The sequence below is a fragment of the Nannobrachium achirus genome, assembly GCF_963921795.1.
Source record: "Nannobrachium achirus genome assembly, chromosome: 22".
NCBI lineage: Eukaryota > Metazoa > Chordata > Actinopteri > Myctophiformes > Myctophidae > Nannobrachium > Nannobrachium achirus.
Genome location: NC_137829.1, coordinates 7,018,313 through 7,040,263, shown reverse-complemented (window position 1 = coordinate 7,040,263; position 21,951 = coordinate 7,018,313). Strand labels below are relative to the sequence as shown.

The 21,951-nt window shown below is 40.9% G+C and overlaps 2 protein-coding genes across 2 annotated transcripts; both read left to right on the top strand.

Annotated features, from left to right (window-relative positions):
• Positions 1–769: 769 nt before the first annotated feature.
• cdc16 (cell division cycle 16 homolog) lies at positions 770–11,410 on the top strand. Its single transcript, XM_080753032.1, has 18 exons — positions 770–912; positions 1,539–1,593; positions 2,335–2,432; positions 2,717–2,755; positions 3,081–3,239; positions 3,626–3,785; positions 3,926–4,020; positions 4,771–4,904; positions 5,402–5,481; positions 5,642–5,691; positions 5,796–5,869; positions 5,980–6,105; positions 6,525–6,677; positions 7,926–7,989; positions 8,108–8,169; positions 9,485–9,620; positions 10,173–10,263; positions 10,628–11,410. Exons 1-18 carry the CDS (start codon positions 865–867, stop codon positions 10,885–10,887), a joined length of 1,884 nt encoding a protein of 627 aa, XP_080609158.1. The 5' UTR covers positions 770–864; the 3' UTR covers positions 10,888–11,410.
• A 3,120-nt stretch (positions 11,411–14,530) lies between these two features.
• On the top strand, positions 14,531–20,697 carry upf3a (UPF3A regulator of nonsense mediated mRNA decay; the record flags this gene model as incomplete). Its single annotated transcript, XM_080753226.1, has 10 exons — positions 14,531–14,683; positions 16,182–16,288; positions 16,845–16,951; positions 17,485–17,583; positions 17,813–17,923; positions 18,101–18,156; positions 18,244–18,402; positions 18,697–18,830; positions 19,151–19,448; positions 20,346–20,697. The coding sequence occupies 10 exons, from the start codon at positions 14,531–14,533 to the stop codon at positions 20,517–20,519; spliced, it is 1,398 nt and encodes a 465-aa protein (XP_080609352.1). The 3' UTR covers positions 20,520–20,697.
• Between the last annotated feature and the right edge of the window lie 1,254 nt (positions 20,698–21,951).

Sequence of the window (21,951 nt, the reverse complement as noted above, 5' to 3'; positions counted from 1 at the left end):
TTGCTAATGTCACCCAATGCAGCGTGATTATAGATCCAACTGGGAAAGATGGATAACCACGCCCCGGACTCATTTTTGAAGCTTGTGATTGGCTGAACCGGACGTAGGGAGCGCTCCGTTGTAGTCACTTGGACCGCGCGAGGTGCACGGTACCCAATTATCATGGCGTTTATCGTGCGCTTGCCCAGGCCTTACGGCCTGGGCATAAATATAACGATTGCATTCACCACGGCTTCGTAACTCGCGCGGCGCTCCGCCGGCCGCGCGGCCCTGGCCCGCTCTTCGCGGCCACTCGCGCCTGCGGCGCTCGGGGGCGAAGAGCAGGACCAAGGTCCGCTGGCCTTCGCGCCGCTTGCAGTGTCGTGGACAATAACTGTGAAAACGAGCGCTCTATGCCGTTTCCATCCATCTTTCCCAGTTGGATCCATAATCACGCCCCAATGCAGGAGCCAGGATCAGGCACCCGGGCAGCAGGACGTTGCATTATTGGAAAAACTCTACATTCCATTAATATTACAAATAAAGAATAGTTGTTTGCGGCTAGTAGAATCAATGTTTACAGTTAGAGTGTGTAGCCTAAATGACAATTATTATTATTATTATTAATTAATTATTATACTGTTATTAATATCAGTAAACAAAGGTCTTACATACGCGCTTTGAACGAAATGTGTAGTGGGAGCGGAACTTTTCTATTCGGCTAGAGTTTCCTCACGGCAGAATTGAGCAGAACAGCCGCTGCAGAGAGAAGCCGCGGGTTTGATTCTACGCTGCTAACTGGCTAGCAGCCCAGACTGCTTTTCTACCTTAGTTTAACAATGGCACACTTTTAATATTCAAAGGGACAACTATATTAAAACCAAAATGAATCTCGATAGACTTCGGAAGCGAGTACGGCAGTACATTGATCAAGTAAGCAAAGAATATATTTCTTCCGGAGTTTCTGTAGCTAACGTTAGCCGGTGCTAGCAAATAAGCGTTATAACGTTACTAACGTTCAGTTAGTTTTCTAAGCTATGTTAACTCACCTTGTAGCTAACTAGACCGGTGGTTCTCAACCGTTTTCATACCAAGGTCCATTATTTATTCGGCATTTGAGCCACAGACCACCATTTGATGAGATTTAGCCTCTCAGACCCAAAACTTAGAATATTTTGTTGTCGTTGGATAAGATGTTGTCCACAATTGTATGCTGTATTGATGTGGTAACAGGCAAAACGTTGATCAAAATAACAACTATTCTAAATTCTCTAATTGTGTAGACTTGTAAATTAAGTAATGCAGATGTTTAACAATAATTTAACTCTTTGAGAGCGTAAAATGGGTCCATTTGGTTTCATTTTACACTCTAAAGAGTTAAAGATCTAAGGGTTTTATATTTGGTTACCAACTCTCCATCATTTAGCTGGGGACCACTGGTGCTCCCCAGACCACTGGTTGAAAACCACTATAGCTAACTAGACCCACATCCATAGAATTATATGATTCCGTAACATGGTATTGAAAGACCCCTATCATTTATGTTTCTGTGCTTTCAGCAACAGTATCAAAGTGCTCTGTTTTGGGCCGACAAGATAGCATCTCTTTCCCACGGTGAGTGATTGATAAACAGTTCTGTTTGGGACTAACATTGTTTGGTAACATTTTAAACCTATACATGTTATGCTTACTTTACCAGTGAACTGACTGTTTGGCGTTACAGTAACACTGAATCAAGCATTAATAATTATTGTGCACTATAAATCTTGTCAACATAACAGGTTAATTTGGTTATATTTAATAATTTGTTTACTCTTGCGGTTACAACTGGATAATAAACTCAACTCACAAGGATTTGACTAGGGCTTTCACGATTATGACATTTTACATGACGATTGTCACTCAAATGATTGCGATTAACGATTTAATTGTTTTTTGTCGTTGCCAATTACATTTCTGTTTGGCTTGTAGGCTTTGAAGTTGCACATGGCAGATAGGACACATAACCTAAATACACAAAGAAATGAAGGACATATTTGACAACTTTACACTTTAAAAAGAACATTGATAGTGGAAATAGTCGATCTACAAGCTCACTACGTGTCGCGATGCGTTGTGAGCTTGTAGATCTGCTATTTTAAATATTTGAACATAATAAACATTGTTCATCATCAAACGATTATGATGATTATCACGAAATAATTGCGATTATGTCAAATAATTGTGATTAGACGATTATGTAATAATTGTGACAGCCCTAGATTTGACTGTATTTATAGTAGTAAGGAGCTAGATGTGATGCACCACAGGAAAGTCAATGTCAAAGATTAACCTGCTCTCTGGTTTTGTATACAGAGGATCCCCAGGACATTTATTGGCTAGCCCAGTGCCTTTACCTGACATCTCAGTACCACAGAGCCTCCCATGCGCTCCGCTCACGGAAACTAGACAAGGTAAGGACTAAGGAGACAGTAGGCACTTGGTGGCCAAGCTTGGAGGCAGCACAGCAGCCCAACTTACAAAGCCTAGAGTTGAGAGTTAAAATACTCTCAACTCTAGGCGGTGCCATACTGTTGAGTATGGCACCGCTCAGAAATCGGTTACTTTCTTAGTTGTCAGAAGTATTAATAGAAGAATGTGAGTTTTGAGTGCTCTCTTTTACTGTCTGAATCTGATACTGTATTCTGAATGCAATCAGTGTAAAGTCTGAGGTAACACTCTGTCCCTTCCCACACAGCTGTATGGATCGTGTCAATATCTTGCTGCTAGGTGTCACGTGAGTTTTTGGCCTCTTGTAAAACTGTAACATCATGAAAATATTAACTAGTCAAGTTGAGTTTATAGCCTGTTTTTTTTTATCCCCTGCTGAATTAAAGGAGTAGTTCACCCCAAAAAAAATAATCATTTTTCTATCGATTACTCACCACATGGAGACTTGAGTTCAATAATATTTTTTAGTTTTTGTCGCTTTCCTAAGCCAATAATTTCCTTATAATAAATGTATCCCCACGATAGAAACAGTCATTTTGGGGGTGAACTACTCCTTTAAGGTTGTACTGGAACGTTGTCAGAGACGTTAAATGAATTCACTTTTTCTTTAGTATGCTGCCAAAGAGTTCCAGCAAGCCTTGGACATTCTGGACATGGAGGAGCCAGCCAGTAAGAAGCTCCTGGTCCTAACCCTAAACCTGGATAGGAGTGGGAAGGAGGACAATGGGTTACCAGAATCTGCCAAGGATTGGGAGATGTCAGCTTCCTCTGTAAGTTCCAGCAACCTCTGAATCACATATACTGTAGCTCCGTATTAGAGCTCTTCACTGGTTCAAAATGATGGGCCAGAACCCTAATGGACTCATGAAATTCACTCTGAGATCTGATCAGTTTGTGTTAACTATCCTTAAAACAAACACTATTGGGAGGTAAAATCTCGAGCCAAAACATGGATTGTTACATTTCAGATTTTTCTTATTGCATAACATAAGCCCATCTTTGGGAGATAAAAGTATGTGTCTCTTACAGCAACAGAAAGATTGGTAGATAACATAGGGCACTGCTAGAGGAATATGGGGTTTATTTGTTATTTTTGATAGACCTGCACCCCTGACATTCCTTTTATCCTCTCTCACCACTCGCTGTCATCTTACAGATCAACAGCTCAATCTGCTTACTGCGGGGGAAGATCTATGATGCCATGGACAACCGGCCCCTGGCCACGTCTAGCTACAAAGAGGCCTTGAAATTGGACGTGTACTGCTTTGAAGCCTTTGACCTTTTAACGTCCCACCACATGTTGACTGCACAGGAAGGTGAGGCTGAGGCTCGGCCATGAGCTGTAGGGTTCTTTTAATACACCTGTATTGAATAACTCCTCTCATTCCAGTAACCTTCTGGTCTGTGACTTTCTTTGTTTTCCTATTTTAAAAAGTCTTGTTTTATGATCCCCTAGAAAAAGACTTCCTGGATTCACTTCCTCTGAGTCAACAGTGTACTGAGGAAGAGCAGGAGTTGCTGCATTTCCTCTTTGAGAATAAGTTAAAGAAGGTACAGTCTGATGATTTACATATTATCTCTGACAAATATTTGCGACCGTAGGTCTCAGTTAAATATGTGAACCGTCACAGCTTGACCGTATCTCTGTCTGTCTGTCTGTCTGTAACGCCTGACACTGTGGTTCCCCTGACACATCACAGATACATCACAGTGATGTCAGATCCTCAGAGCAGGGATCTCCATATATGGGCATAAAAGGCTGACACATCACAGCCTTCACAGGTGACATCACAGTGATGTCAGATACTCAGAGCAGGGATCGCCATATATGGGCATAAAAGGGATCTCCATATGGGCATAAAAGGGATTGTATGTATGACGTCAGACGACAGCATCCATATATGGCCAAGACAGATCGCTTTTCGCCCTTATGCGTCTTATTGGTGTATATTAGACACAGTAGTATGTATATAGTGATGATTTGTCAGCAATGACTTAACATTATTCTCTTAACTTGTTCAACTTCCAAATATCCAGCCACGTTTTTCATAATTTGGCTGACAAGAGGGCAAGTAACTGCGGCAACCTGGGGTGCTCTCCAATGTTGCTGATCGTCAGTGTTCATTTTTCTTAAGTTAGCATTAATTGAAATGCTAATGTGATTGTGGCCTCTTTTTGTTCCAGTCCCTCTTCATCTGTGTCCTCTCTGCCTACTTACTGCATTCCCTTGTCTCATCTCTCCTTTGTCTCATGCTCATTTCCGTCCCCCCACCTGTGTCCATCTGTCTTTGTCGTTCGCAGTATAACAAGCCTAGTGATTTGGTGGTGCCAGAGATGGTCAATGGACTCCAGGACAACTTGGATGTAGTTGTCTCTCTCGCTGAGAGGCATTATTACAACTGTGACTTCAAGATGTGCTACAAACTTACGTCTATGTAGGTGTTTTTACTTTTCTTTTGTGAGTAGTAGATGCCTAATATACAGTAACTGAACAGGAACATTGTATACTATGTAATATTAAGACTTTTAGTCCCATTTTTGTAATCAGATTTAAATCTGAAATACATTTCCAGTGTACAGCACTGGTCCACAAACACTGGGTCGGGACCCATTTGTGGGTCGCAGACAAATTTTTATGGGTCCATTAATTTTTTGGTTCCTACAATTAGTTTTTAATTATTTCTAAACATTTTCAATAAACATTGCCAAAAAAGCTTTTTCAGTACTTTCATCAAGACATAAAAGGAATCTAAGAATACCATAAATTAGCGTACAAATGTTTCAGAAGTAGTGACTATAGCCGATCTACAAGCTTTTAGATGGGCTATTTTCACTAGTTTAGGTCCTGGGCAAATGTGTAGTGAGTGCCAGCTCTGGAGGCCAGCAATTCAATATAATCCCAATTCTTTATTTCTTTCTTCTTTACTTCCAGGGTGATGGTGAAAGACCCATTCCATGCCAACTGTTTACCCGTACACATAGGAACATTAGTGGAGCTCAGCAAAGCAAATGGTAAAATAAGCAGGCATATTAGAAGACTTATTGTGTCAAGGATGTGATTGATTACTTTATTCTATTCTCCAACGTTATATACAGTATATTTGAATGAGGTAAAACATTTTCGGTTTTCTGTTGTTTACTATCTTTTTTTGTTTTTGCAATTCATTTGCAGAGCTGTTTTTCCTTTCACACAAGCTTGTGGACTTGTATCCCAACAACCCCGTAAGTTACCACCTCCGTATCTCTTTTCTGTGTTTACACCTCATCTCGCTGTTTGGTAACCTCATCTCGCTGTTTGGTAACACAATCAAATCATTAATACCCAGGTGTCCTGGTTTGCTGTCGGATGCTACTATCTGATGGTTGGCCATAAAAACGAACATGCACGGAGATACCTTAGGTATTCACACTCAACAACGGAAACAATTTGTGTTTCAAATCTACTGCCTTACACTTTATATGGAGTGTCAGTACTATTAACAAAGTGGTGGGTTTGTATGTTGACTGCAGCAAAGCAACCACTCTGGAGAGGACATACGGGCCAGCGTGGATTGCGTATGGTCATTCATTTGCAGTAGAGAGTGAACATGACCAAGCCATGGCTGCTTACTTCACCGCCGCACAGCTGATGAAAGGGTGGGTACTTAACGTCTACTTTTCTGACATTTTCTAAGTTGAAACTGTAATGGATCAATCTATAACTACATACTGGGCTGAGCCATGCCGTTGTAAGACATGACCGCATAATGCTGCAGCTCTAAAAAGTAGTGCAACTTCAAGAGGAAGTGAGGAGAGTAGTCTTCAAAAAGTAAAGTAGAACAAATGTCGGGATTGCAAATGTGCAGATGTTTTAAACTGCTCTTAGTGCACCTCATCAGGGCTATGCAAATAATCTTTGACCTAATTATGGACCAATGCTCCTGATGGTTTAAGAGAAGCTAGAAATGTAGATCTGAGACTTGTAGATGTATCGCTTGTTGTGTTATAAACAAATGATGAATAAATACTATTGGGGATTGAATTAACTACTCTGGTGGATCTTCCCTCTTGTCCAGGTGTCACTTACCCATGTTATACATTGGTCTAGAGTACGGTCTGACTAACAACTCCAAGCTGGCAGAACGCTTCTTCAGCCAGGCACTTAGCATCGCACCTGAGGACCCCTTTGTCATGCATGAGGTGGCTGTGGTTGCCTTCCAGAATGGAGAGTGAGTTACATACACACACACACACACACACACACAGGTCAGGCAGGGCACAATGCATGCACGTGGAGGAATACACTAGCTAGTAGCTACACTCTTTACCACCTGGACCGGTGTCTTCACCTTTCAACCGCTTGAGAGCATTCACGTATATGTGTGTATATATGAATGCCAGAAAAGTCGACCTCTTTCAAAGTCGACCCCAAACTCGTTTCCCAACGGGTCTGAGGCCTTAGCTAGATGCAGAATAGACAAAAATCAAATATTTGCTTCTGGGGGTCCCTGGAACAAAATATTTTGTGATGGGGGTCCGTAGCCAAATACATATCATTCTGGGGGTCCTTCACATGACAAAGTTTGAGAAACACTGATGGCCACATAAGTTTTTTTTCAGAAAATTGTTATGATTCAGAAGACATTTGTAGAATAGAAAATTGTTATGATTTAGAAGACATTTGTAGAATGTGCCTATCAGTGGTTAAGGACCCCCAAAATGACCCCCAAAATGTATTTTTGGCCGTGGACCCCCATCTCAAAATAGTTTGTTCCACGGATGGACCACTATTGCAAACTTTTTTGTTCCAGGGACCCCCAGAAGCACAGATTTGATTTTAGTCTAATCTGCATCTAGTTTAAGGCCACAGACCCGTTGGGAAACGAGTCTGGGTCGACTTTGAAAGAGGTCGACTTATCTGGCTACCGTATATATCTATCTATATGTATGTGTGTGTGTGTATATCTATATATAACAAATACACTATCACCAAATATACTATCTCTTGGTATATTTGACATACTGCTGATGATTTTCCTAAAGCATGCTGTAGGTCGTTTGATTTTCAAAGGAGCCACTGAATTTTATTAATTTCAGTACAGTATGGACTCGAAACTGGCCTGAGATGGGTAATCCAAGAACACAACATATACAATTGCAAGGTTTTTCTTTGTCAAAGTTAACTTATTTTAAGTCTAGCTGAAACTATTACGAACAATTCAAACATCCATGTCTTATTGACAACATTGACTCTATTAAGGTATGTTCAGTAATGTTTTAATAACTTTGGACAAACCGTAAACAAACACTAAAAGTCATACAATTATACAATTAATGGTAAGATGATTTATGTTATGTATTATATATGGCCAAAGCTGTGAATAGTGCATGCTATGAGTGAAATAGGGAAATTGACTGGTGGTCAATGTCTTGTCCTGAAAGACTCTCATCCAAGTTTTCTACAACCACTCTTTCAGCTGGAAGACGGCTGAGAAGTTGTTCCTTGATGCAATGGACAAGATAAAAGCCATAGGGAATGAGGTAGGTACTTAATTCAAACGTTACATGAAAAATGGCCATTAATAATAAAGGGTGTCCTAAAGAAATGGCCACGTCTCTATAAGGTGAGCTTTCTTTGAGCCTTACTCTGTTTTCACAGGTTACCGTAGACAAATGGGAACCTCTGCTGAACAACCTGGGTCATGTTTGTCGGAAACTGAAGTAAGTGTAGAGCCCATTATGTTCTATTCTTGGCTCCTAGAGCTGAATGGTGTAGTTTGGGTCTAATAGCGTGATGGCTCACACACGCTTCTCTGCCTTTGTTTTAACCCATTTAGGCCTAGACTTATTGACTGCTTTAACCAGTGAAAAATAGCAGATATACAAGCTCACAGCGCGGCACTGAGTGCCGCGCTGCGAGCTTGTAGATCTGCTATTTTTGAAAAAGTCGTGAAAATGTGTGCAAATCTTTGAATATATGTATTTTCAAAGCGAACGTTTGTAACTCAAATTTTGCTTCTGGGTGGTCCCTGGAACTAGGTATTTTAAAATGGGGGTCCGTGGCCAAATAAATATAATTTTGGGGGTCCTTCACATGAAAAGGTTTGAGCACCACTGACATAGTAGTCTCTCAAGAACAGACTAACTGAGCTCCAGTTAAGTGAAAAGGACCTTTTCGTTGACGATGGCTGGCCAGATTGCTGACATAGAAACAAAAAAAAACTTTAGAAGGATTCAAAAGACACTTATAGAATCGGGTCAAAATTCTAATTTTCACGATTTTTCAAAAATAGCAGATCTACAAGCTCGCAGCGCGGCACTCGGTGCCGCGCTGTGAGCTTGTATATCTGCTATTTTTTTATATTTAAAGCATAAAATATTAGCGTCATAATGTGTTCAGGCCTAAATGGGTTAAATGATGTTGTTGTCCCATTGGTCCGTCTCTGAATTTTTATAGGCCCTGAGGTGATGTTAGCAGCCTGGCAGGGATTCTTGATATAGTAATCTAGCGGACGGGAGGCTAAATTTATCCTGAGTGGATGCTTAGGGAAGATGGCCCCTGATGCACTCTCGTCTATTTCATTGCTTTTTCTCGCAGACTATATTCAGAGATGTACAGACGTGTTTCTGCTACAGTCATTCTGCATAAGTAGGGCCCTCGTTGAGAATTCGTGCAAAGATCCTTTAATGAATTATGCAAAGCCACTCGGCAAATATAAGAGGGGCTCGCTGAACGTGTGCAGTACAAGTGGCTGTTTTGAAAGGTTTGGGTGAACTTTATGTAAAACTGCAATTGCAAAATAGCCCTTACAATGTGAATGACCTCATCTGCATTGCTCGTAATGAGGTTTTGTTTTTCAGCATGAGTCACTTATGTAATAAATGAACAAGTCCTCTTATTTTACCATTCAAAGCCCATGTGTTGTGTTTACTCTTTAAAAGTATTTGCTATTTTATACAAAACCTCTATATAGATTTAAATCATTTTGGTCTCATATTACAAGGAATACATCTGACCGAGTGTTTGTCCCTGCAGGAAGTATGACCTGGCTTTGGAGTACCATCGTCAGGCCCTGGTGCTGATCCCCCAGCATGCTTCCACCTATGCTGCCATAGGATATGTGCACAGTCTCATGGGCGATTTTGAGAGTGCAATTGACTACTTTCATACGGTATATAGTCATTTTATAAGGTGGAATAAACACCGTACTTTATATGGAGATATGCTGTGAGAGTTATTCGTTATGTGAAAGTCCTATGATGTCTATGACATCTGACATCATACCCTTTTATGCCCATACATGGAGATCCCTGTCTGTAGAACCAGCCACACAGATATGGGCTGTCTTGACCATCTGTCTTGGCCATATATGGTTAGTGTGGTATGTGGCCGATGTGGTCTCTATATATGGGCATTCCCATATGAAGTCCTGTTAGATATGGGCTTAATATTGATGACATCGGGGAACTCCATATATGGGCATAAAGAGATTCTGTTTGTGTGACATTACAGTGAAGCCAGAGTGTGCTGTCAGAGCGGAAAACCCATTCTGTTAGTGTGGTTCCCACGACATCACAGTGATGTCAGAGCATGATGTCAGAGCAGCAAAATAGACCGTAAAAAAAGTGTACATGTCCAGAAGGAGTCAGCATGTGCTGTCGCAATTAATTCAAGATAGTTTTGTCTAAGCTTCAGATTGATTTGTTTCGATTCTTTCTGACAGGCTCTTGGATTGAAAAGGGATGACACATTTTCCGTGACAATGCTTGGACATTGTATTGAGATGTACATTGGCGACACAGAGGCCTATATAGGTAAGGCAACGGTAAAACAAATATGGAACCATGGAAGACAATGATATACTTGCTATCATCAGACCAAACATTTATTTTGAGAATGAATACCTTAATTTGAATAAAACATTCTTCAACACATTAATGTCACCTAACCTTTGTTTGACGACTCTTTCTACACAATCTTTCCTTGTCCTCACGTTACCAGTGTGCACAAATGCCAAATTCCCTTTTTATTTTTTGGTACCATGTTTCTCAGTTGCTCGGCATAAATTCTACGCATACACACCCTTTATAGATTTGCAAACACCCCAGCCCTCCCTTAAATAATTGCCTTTAAGAATGTATCACTGTAATAACCTTTTATAACTTTGCTCCCCCCAAGGTACTGACATCAAAGACAAGGTGCGAGGGAACCTGAGTGGACCGGCGCTGATTAAAATGCTGAACACGTCGTCTGAGCCTGCCGACGCGCGGGAGACACCGAGCCTACTGGACGACAGCAACATGGCCCTGGAGACACCACTGTTGAATCAGGACAAGACGCCATCGGAGCCATCCCTGCGGCGCTCGCTCACTCTGGAGTGCGACATGTACGAAAGTGACATGATGCTAGAGACATCCATGTCGGACACCAGCACGTGAATGTCAAGACTCTTTGGGAGGCAGAACCGTGGTTGAGACAGGTTGCGATTGCGAGAGCATGCATGCATGCATGCATGCACGTCCCAAAATCCCACAGGACCAGTTCAAAACCAAAACCTTGGCGTTCATCCTCCACCAGAGGCCACTTGTTGAGTTCCCCCCCCCCCCTTGTGCATCCTATATTATTGTGTTGCTGTTAAGTGACATGATGTAGAACGTGCCATTGTGAATCTAACTAACACACTTTTAAAAGTTTGAATACGTAAACAGTGTCTGCTTTACATTAGATTGCTCTAGATTGCTCAAAAATGCACTTTAAAAGGGGGGTGCCAACATGGGTCTCGTATATCAGGTTGAGGGCTTGGTTTAGTGTTGGACCTGGGGATTAAGGTTTTGGGGACAACGGGAAGATGTGATCCTCTGATGCTTGACTGAAAGGACAATGTGGCAGCACTCCTCAAGTCATCAACTGACAGACTGTAGTCACCTATTTCTGCCCATGGCAGGACCTTCTTGTGTTGCTTACCTGTGGATTTATACTTTGATTAAAACGAACTGGCTGAATGCAAGCCGTTCCAGTGAAAAAAAGAATGGTAATTCATAAAATAAACCATCGAATTTTCTTTTTAGACTGTCCTCTTTGTGTTTTGTGTTCGGGATGGTACATAATACATTAGGGCAACAGTGCCTTTATCTTGACACTATAGGGAACCGAAGTTTCATACCCCCCTTGGTCCATTTCTTTTGTCATTAGTCATTAGTATAGTAGTGGCATTTACAGTATGAACTGTTCCTCAAGAGCCCAGCAATTCACCGTTTGTCAGCCTTCTGATTGGTCCCTGAGACTCCCTGACTGGCCAACCAGAAAAATACATTCACTTTTTGCAAGCGGGGGTGGAGTTCTGCAGTCGGAGAAAGTGGGATGAATTGTAATGAATAAGCTTCAACAGACTAGTTCACATGGACCTTATCAATGGTCTAACTTGTTACGTTTGGGTACATATATTTTAAATGGGCAGAATTACGAAAAGCCAGCCTATTATGTGAGGAGAACAGATTATAGTTCTCCTCTTCCTACCCAAGATGCAATGCGCGATTTCTATTCTCTCTCTGATCCAGAGGATTAAACTAATTAAAACATATATTTTCGGGGGGAAATTACTGTTTTGCTATGTAATTACTGTACCTTTTTCTTCCCTTTTTATTAATATCACGTAGATGTGTTTTTTTTGGTACTTTATATAGCTGTAATGAGGCTATGAAGGGAAAAAAATCCCATCCACTTCCACTATAAAAGAATCTGCAATAGTGATTCTGTCCCACTGGGATTAAACAAATTAAAACATATATTTTCGGGGAAACCCCCTGTTTTGCAATGTAACTACTGTACCTTTGTCACCTAGATGTTTTTCCTTTGGTACTTTAAATTGCAATAATGAGGCTATGAAAAAAAAAAATCCCATTCACTGCCACTATAAAAACAATTTGCCCAGGGTTAATGTCCCATCATAGTAACAGGGCAGAATGGGGCGGGATTTGCAAAAGCCTGAATTGTACTCATGTGGATATGAAGCATCATTTGATGTTGAAAAACTACCAATTTAGTATGAAAATAAATCAAATTTCTCCAAACAGATATTATTGACTGCAACTCAATATCATAACCGACACTGAGTCACATGCCTGACAGAATGGCCAGGCTGATTTATTTATTTTTGGAACACAATACTTATATGATGCGATTCTTGGTGACCATATGGTATTTTTTCAATAGAAAGAATACTTCTGCGACCCAGGAGATCGGCATCACTGCTGCCCATTTCTGTCCACTGCAGGCTGTGGACAGATATGGGGATTCCCAGTTAATGTACTAGTAAGTTTGCTGTGATAGTGGTGTTGCTTTGGTTCAGTAGGTAAGGTTACTGGGTCCCTGCAAACTGTGCCATGCCGTGTGTGTTAGGTAGCAACAGAACACACCCCTTGGAAGTGTCAGGGTCCAGCTAAGGGGAGGGCTGATGTCAAATGAGATCAGTAAACATTCTGTGTCCTTCCAGGCAGTCATAAAGGCTGGATATTTATAAAGTCAGCCACCCCTTTTCAGCTTGCCTTGGTCAGGCAGTGTGCCTAATGGAGAGTGGACGCAGCATCAGGTGAGATGGGCTGTACTCCATCTAAGTCTGCCGTCACATACACCCAGGAGAGGGTACATCGAGACCTGGACACCTGTTCTACCTTTGTGCCCAGCCTGATGAGTTCTGTGTCCACCCCAGAAAGACCCTCACCTCGACTCTGCGTGGAGACGAGCAGTGGGAAACAGACTTTCCTCAGTGGTGAGTGTTCAGTGACTTCACTTTGAACATTTTCGCAATTGTGAAAAGGGACGGTTATACTGCATAATGAGTTCTACATTTGGTACTTAAGTATATTCTGGTAACAACACTTTTGTACTTTTACTCAAGTACGTTTTCTATTCACGACTTTTACTTGTAAGAAAGTATTTCTACATTGCAGCAGTATTGATACTTATACTTATTTAATAAAACATTTGAGTACTTTTTCCACCACTGTAAATCATCCTTCATGAATTGTGTGGCTTTATTTGTTTCTGTAGTTCCTTGCCGAGATGTCCACGGCCGGTCCCTGAGCCAGCCCTCTAGCCCTGATGCATGGAGCACTTTGAGCAGCTGCAGCACAGCTGCAACAAGTCCGTTCCTCTTGCCCAGGTCCAGTCTCAAAACCAACAGTACGGACGACAGTGATCTTGAAGCTTGTATGTCTCCTGATGTGACTCCAGGCTGCAGCAAGAGGTGACACAGAACTGCACTCCCATCTTGCGAATAATTCCAAATGTCTGTTCTCTTTATAGCAAATGTTGTCACTTACGCCTGTTTGTATGGACTAGATTGTGACTAAAGACTGTTGGTGGAAAATTTGTTTGTGGAAATAGGAAATTTGTTTGTCGTCTATGGCCATGCTGAGTTTTTTAATGTCAGAATATTTTTATATGTCAAATCCATTGGGCTGAATTGTAAAATTGTAATCTTTACATATGCAACAAGTAGGATATGCAGTTTGCCGTTTGCTGATTAAATAACTACGAAGAATAAGACTTGTCAATCGTTTATTGAAGTGTTATATAATATTTTAAATGGAAGAAATATAGTGCACAAATATACAATATTCCATATTGACGGTAAATTGTAGAATATTAAAACGATGTCCATTCTTATAGGTAGCCTGTCTTTTAAAAGTTCATTATCAGGGAATATGTGATAATAAAAGCTTATTGTCACTGTCGGGCAGAAACCTCGTATCTCCAAGTTTCACATTTACGTTTTTTTCGTAAAGCTTCATCATACACAACTGTTGCACAAAACTAGTGAAAATATCAGATCTACAAGCACACAATGCCTTGCTGTGGGAGGCGTTGTGTGCTTGTAGATCAATTATTTTCATTATTTTAAATCATTTTTAAAATGATGAATACAAAACGATCGGTTTTTGACATACAAGGTTTCCACCTTGACAACAACGCTTATAATACAAAGCCGCCTCGAGCAACCTCTCCACTATCGCGGTATTATGTCGTAAACTCTCGCGAGGGAACAGCGATTCGCTCTGCGAGAGAGGGAGATGGAGAGAAATGAGGTCTGAAAAGGACCAGATCTTGACCGGAGGAGGAAGGGAGAAACAACCCGTCGTTGAAATACAGTTCAGAGACACACCAAGAGAACAGGACGGGAATTCCTCCTGCAATTCCAAACAGAAAGAAGAGAAGAAAGAGATTTTCACAAAGGTATGTAGAGGCTACACCGCATTTGCGATATGGCCGCATTGTTTACGCTCTATATCTGGAACCGATATGGAGGTGGGAGAGTTTCAGCACCACGGACAGCGACATTAGAGGACAGTTTCAAGCCTTTTCGCATCAAGGTCCATTATTTATTCGGCATGTGAGCTGCAGAACACCATTTGATGAGATTTAACCTCTCAGGCTCACAAGACTTAGAATATTTTGTTGTCGTTGGATAGGATTTTGTCAATTCCATGCTGTATTGATGTTGGTACCATAGGGGAGATGACAGGCAAACGTTGATCAAAACAACAATTCTTCTACATTTTCTAATTGTGTAGACTTATTGTAAATGATCATGTATTTATTATTATACATAAATTATGTATTGTAATGCAGATGTTTTACATTAATTGGTTTCATTTTATGAGTTAAAGATCTATAAGGGTCCATTTGGTTACCATCTCCATCATTTAGCTGGGGACCCCCTCAAGGACCACTAGTGGTCCCCGGACCACTGGTTGAGAACCACTGGCCTATACGAGTGCGACTGTGTAAACATGACCTCGCCTCCTCTGAATGATCTCTGTATTTGTGGCTTGAATTGAAGTGTAGGATATGACATAGTGTTAATATGTTCCCAAACACTGGGTCGGGACCCATTTGTGGGTCACGAACCAGTTTTCATGGGTCACGACACAAGTAAAAATCCAATTTATTTTCCAACAAAAAATAAAGTATTTATTCAAAAGGTGGAAAAACTATAATAAATAGTGACAATAGCCTATGGGGCTTTTAAGCCGTGACATCATTTTGTAGGCAGAGGAGAATCTGCCCCCAGAGCATTTTCTGTCCCTCGCTATTTTCAACAGATCCGAGACAAAAAATAATGACTAAAGTATAATTCTAACACTTTCCTTTCAACAACAAAGAGAAGAAAATCACACTCGTGTGAACTGAGCAGTGGTGGTGTGTGTGTGTGTGTGTGTGTGTGTGTGTGTGTGTGTGTGTGTGTGTGTGTGTGTGTGTGTGTGTGTGTGTGTGTGTGTGTGTGTGTGTGTGTGTGCGTGCGTGCGTGCGTGTGCAACAGCGCCCCTCCCTTAACATGTGTGGTCAGAAAAGGTAACTGCAGGCTACGGACACGGAGACAAACAGACAGACAGACAAACAGACAGACAGACAGACAGACAGACCCACACACACGGCCACGTATAGGAGCGTTGTGACCACCGCTCAAAAATGTGTAAATAGTAAAAATAGTAAAAAGATTCACGGAAACTGGGGGCAGAAATTCTCCTCTGCCTACAAAATGATGTCATACTTAACAGCCCCATTATGTAGACATTATGTGCAAGACTACAGTTACTATATCCTATCATAGTATATGCCAGTAGAATACGGGAGAACATTACATACTTACTTAGCTGTGTAGAGATAGCTAGACTGGGCTAGGAAGATGGTTTTCCTGCAATAATGTTTCAAATGTTCTGAATGATCACAGGTGGTGATACGAAGGCTTCCACCTAACCTGTCAAAGGACCAACTAGAGGAGCAACTCAGTCCTCTTCCCTCCTATGATTACTTTGAGTTCTTCCCGGCTGACCAAAGGTATTGACGGTATAGGGTGTTGAATAAACCATCCCAAAATTTGAGACAAAGATCTCCCACAGTCACACTGGGAGAATAAAATGCTAAATAATAAACTTCTACTGTAGGCTATGTCTATAAGGGCATAATGCTTTTAAGGACCTACCTCAAAAGACAAGGGAATGATGCAAGTTGGGAATGTATGCTTTACTTTATTATGCAAGATTGCATTGACAAATTACTTGTGCACACTGGCAGTAGGCCAAGGAAATATGAAAACATTAAAAAAATATATTTTTGATATACTGTTTTACTGTTGTATTGTTCAAAAATATAACATTCCACATGAATTTGTTTTTGACAAGTTCTCTAACATACAATACAGTATTGTAATTCACAAGTGTCACTAAAATGACATACTCGTTGTTGTATGCGTTGCTCTCAGAGTACCTAGTGCGGTACCCAGTAACATATTCCCAATTGAATAAATATGGAGGTATGAAAACTGTTGACGTTGTGTTGATGATGGACGTGTTCATTGTTGTGATGTGAATCTGACACCCTTCTCTCTCTGCAGTCTATATCCCCACCTGTTCTCCAGAGCATATATCAACTTCAAAAACAATGAGGATATCCTTCTGTTTAGGGACCGCTTTGATGGCTACGTCTTCATTGACAACAAAGGTAACTATGGAGGAACACATTAAAATAATGCTCTTAAAATCACATGGCTCTATACCAGAACCCGGGGCGTCATTTGGGGTCCCAGGGGATGGCAATTGCCAACCAGTAGCGTTTCGTATTTACCCTTACTTCTTTCCCCACCCACCTTCTTTTGCAGATTAATCGGATTTTAGTCCTATACCTTTACAAAAGCATTTTTACATGATTACTCATTCAGTGTGCATGTCATATAAACCCGATGCTGGCACACGAGAGAGAGAGAGAGAGAGAGAGAGAGAGAGAGAGAGAGAGAGAGAGAGAGAGAGAGAGAGAGAGAGAGAGAGAGAGAGAGAGAGAGAGAGAGAGAGAGAGAGAGAGAAGAGGTTGCCATGCAGGTAAAGAGCGGCACATCAAATGATGGGAAACAAATAGAACATGTGTGTATTTTATGGACCCCGAGGTGGACATAGATGTAGATTAAAGCAGTGCCTTAGTTACCATCTGATTAGTAGCCAGATAGGATCTAATCGGCTTTTCCTTCAATATTGACACAGGTCAGGAATTTCCCGCGGTGGTAGAATTTGCACCCTTTCAGAAAATCTCCAAAAAGAAGCTGAAAAAGAAAGATGCCAAAACTGGGAGCATCGAGGAAGGTAGTAATTATTATGATCTGTTCTTTTACGCATTTGTGATTGTCTGACTATGCTTAAGCTACATTTATGTGTTTACTCAATCACACAACAGTGCTGCTTGCCGAAAATACCCTATTTTGAGTGCATTGTTGAAAATCTGTTCTTCTTCGCAAATTACGTACGCCATCATGCTGAGGACTATAAATTAGGCTTGTGTCTGAAATTCTTTGCTCCTATCCTAACCCCTCAGATCCGGAGTATAAGCGGTTCTTGGAAAACTACTCCTGTGATGAGGAGAAATCCATGGCCAACCCTGAGACCCTGCTGGGAGAGATAGAGGCCAGGACAAGAGAACTCATAGGTACGGCTGTAGTTGTCCATATAGGGAGCCATTAACAGAATTGTGTGTCATGACTTATTAGTTGCCATGAGACTTTACAAAGATAAAGACGTAATCCTGCACAGCTGCAGCCACATTCAAAATGTATGATGTCTTACTTCTCTCCCTGTTTTTCTCGTTTGTAATCGTTTTCTTTAGCCAAAAGAACCACGCCTCTGTTGGAGTACATCAAGAATAAGAAGCTTGAGAAACAGGCAAGTTTCAAAACATTTTCTTTAATATACAGGTATACGGTCCATATCAAAGTACTTGTGTAATGTCATCAGATCTTTCCCCCACAGAGGATAAGAGAGGAGAAGAGAGAGGAGAGGAGAAGGAGGGAGCTAGAGAAGAAACGGCAACGGGAAGAAGAGAAGAGGAAGCGACGAGAGGAGGAAAGACGCAAACGCAAGGAGGCTGAGAAGCAGAAGAAACTGTCTGAGAAAGAGATCAAGATCAAGGTATCTCTCCATACCTACGTGTGATGATTTAATTCTGAAAGTGTAACAATGGACCCATAAAGCCAACTCACACAACAGTGTCACTTGCTGACAATAATAGACTTCCAACCTAATTTTGATTTTAAAACTACCTAACACAATGCATCACTATCTTGAAATTCAAAGTATAAATTGGGCACTCCCCAAGCTACATTAACACTCAGGATTTGTACCTACATTAGCATACATACAGTGCACTCATTATCCAGCACATGTACAGTATATACTACATCATGCATTTTCTCATCCCCTTAGCTCCTGAAGAAGAGTGACAGAGATGATGATGTAGACTCAGACCGACTAAAGGACAAAGGCGACAGTGGGGAGACAGAAAGGGGAAAATGGGAGAAATCTGGTGGACAAATGAAGTCAAAGGAACCTAAGGACAAGTAAGGACGTGAAATGAAATATTTAGCTATTGCCGGGGTTCTGTGTCTCATAGTATAGTTCGCTCTATTGTTTATGTTGGTCGGTAATAGAGGTAGTGTTTGTTTTAACAACTTTCACCCTGGCTCCCTATTTTTGGCATGACATTATATGTGACATTTTTCCAAAATCTTCCAAAATAGTGAAAATAGCAGATCTACAAGCTCACATCGCGTATTGGCAATTCTCACTGATGAAGAAAAATGAATGCAAGAAAATCGGGCATAATAACTAAGTGGTTAACTGTCTGGTCTATCTATTCAATCTCCACCTTGGCCACTAGAGGTCAGCCTGAGAGTGACAAGGAGCAGAGGGAGCAGCATGGCCGCAGACAGAGAGACAAGGATCACCGGAAGGACGAGGAGAGGAAACGCCAACGACACCACTATGAATTTGACAAGTTTATGCGTCGAAAAGATGAGACTAAATGGGGCAAGGGCTACTGCCAGGACAGAGCAAAGAAAGACGGGCACCACCATGGCTACTCCTATTGCCCTGATAGTGGGGACAAAATGGGCAAGGAGGACAGGGACGACCTGGGTAGCAGGAAAGAGCGCCTCCGAAACAAGGTGAGCGAGAAGGTGAGCATGAGATGGAAGGTGGCGGTATCTGCTATTGTTGAGTCTCATTATATATATATATATATATATATATATATATATATATATATATAATATATATATATATATATATATACTGTATATATACTGTATATATACTGTATATGCCTATAATATTATGAACCCCCATCACCTTTTCAGAATTCTGATTGTTGCATGAGATCTATAGATTATCCCTGTCCAGCATCAATTCAGAAAATAACATATTATAACTTGGCCTTGTTGCATCTTACCTCCTATCAAGAGTTATAAGATATTGCAAAGTAGCCCAAAGCAAATTGAAAAGGTAATCGGTAGAGTCGCCGGAAAACATACTTGCCAGGAGTTTTATTCTTCTATTCATTTTACTGAGAATAAGGTTAGATATAACTTTAGGATTAAGCATAATCTTTCTGAGGTTAAGATTAGGAATAGGGTTCGGTTTTGGCACTGTTTTACTGAGGTTAAGGTTAGGAATAAGGTTAGGTTTAACCGTTTAGGCATAGTTTACAGAGGTATATAAGGATATTAAGGATCTCAATGGAAAATAACAAATAAGCCTTGCCTTACCCGAGTTTCCTTTTAGTTGACATTGTATCAGTGAACTGTGCTGTCAAGAAACCTGTACCTTTTCCTATCCAAAACTTCTAATAAATACCTCAATCGGTCAATCAAAAGGCATAAACCATCAGCCCAGGCGAGTGTGTTTTCCGGCGACTCTTCTGGTATTCATTGAAAAAATAATGTACTCAAATGTGTGGACAGTCATAATTTGTAGCCTATGGCAGTAACTCTGTCACTATGGCTTGAATTGTGGTCAGTGTTGGCAAAGCGTGTTGCTCCTCTCTCCCATGTCTCTGTTCTCCTGTCTCTCTACAGGACCGCCCAGCCATGCAGCTCTATCAGCCTGGTGCGCGAAACCGTAAGCGCATGAGCTCAGCAGGAAAAGGTTTTGACTGTGTTCCCGTTGGCCACTCACCGGACCCTGGCGCAGAGCACTGCTATGAGGCTGTCACTCTGGCAAGTGGGTCTGAAAAGAATAGAGATGAATAGTCTGCAATCCCATGTTGCAGGAGAGCGTGCAAATAAGGCGGAAACAGAATATGAGGTTTGAATGATAAAATGGTAAAGACGTTTCTTGTTTTGAAGTCATACAACAGTAAAAATAAGTAATACAACTCTTTCACTGTTTATTGTATCGGAATACCATGAGAAGAGGAAATCCTTATTATGATAGCACAATAACCCAGTCTTTTCAGTACGTGTAATGTTGTACATTGAAGCTTCATGCTAATTCTCATGTGAGATATTTCAACCGCTGTTGACTAGTAGCCAGGGTTCCATCCTGTAAATTATTCTTCACGTGAGACTGGACTGGGAGCAATTTGCTTTGTAGGTTGCTGAACTGGTCTGGGTATAGAGCGCATATGGAAACGGTGCGTTTATGTACAGTATGTGTGTGCAAATTATCGGATATGGAAAGCGGGCTCTAGACCGGATGCACCAATTAATTCGGAATGAAAAGCAAGCTTTCCACAGGGACGGCGGAAACCCTGGTGACACGAGGTTATGTGAGACAGTCCCATGCTGTTGCTTTTTTTCTTGATTTTGAACTGTGTACCCATAAGAACCAGCTCAAGGCAGTCCACACTTTGCCTGTGAAACGTGTGACCTCATCCTCCAGAAGATAACTTATTTCTAAGCCTTTGTAGAGAGTCCATTCAACTTGGATGTTTTTAAAGAGAGTCTATAGATTTTATCATAAAGAAATATAATGCCAGTGGAATTGTATTTAAAGATAAACGGATGTAGAAACTTTGAATATTTAACAGGACGAAATCCCATGTGTTTTTGTGTGTGATGAATGCATGTGAATGAGAGAAATCAGTTCAAATCACCCCCACTTTTATATAGATCTTGACAATTTGTCCATAATCTTGTTCTGTTGGTGTTGTAGGCAGCACAGCTGTATATATACCCAGGCCCTAATGTCATACTATTTCTGAGGAAAACAATATTTTATAAAATAGTATTGATTCCAAAACTATTCAATGATAGATTTAAAAAAAAGTTTGATGCGGTTCTATCATTGCTGTCAGTTTTTCAATGTGTGAATTAGGTGTAATGCCTTAAATTTTTTGGTTGGGGTATTTCTCCGCTCATTTGTGAATCGTGTTATTTATTGTATTTTCTTTTCTCTTCTTTTCCCTTTTTTATGTGAAAATATTAAATTAATCTAATAAAGCTAAGTGATTTAAGAAAGAGTAATTCAGTCTTAAGGGTTTGCCGTTTATCTGCTCTATACTATAGCTCATAATAACAGTTTGTGTGACAACATATAAGTGACAACATATAAAGGTTCATTCCCACCTGACGCGTTAAAGATAACGATAACGATATGTCAGCGTTCACATCAATTATGACGGCTTTATCGTTGTGGTGTGGACGCTGCCATCCACTTCAATTGAAAGTGGTATTTTTTATC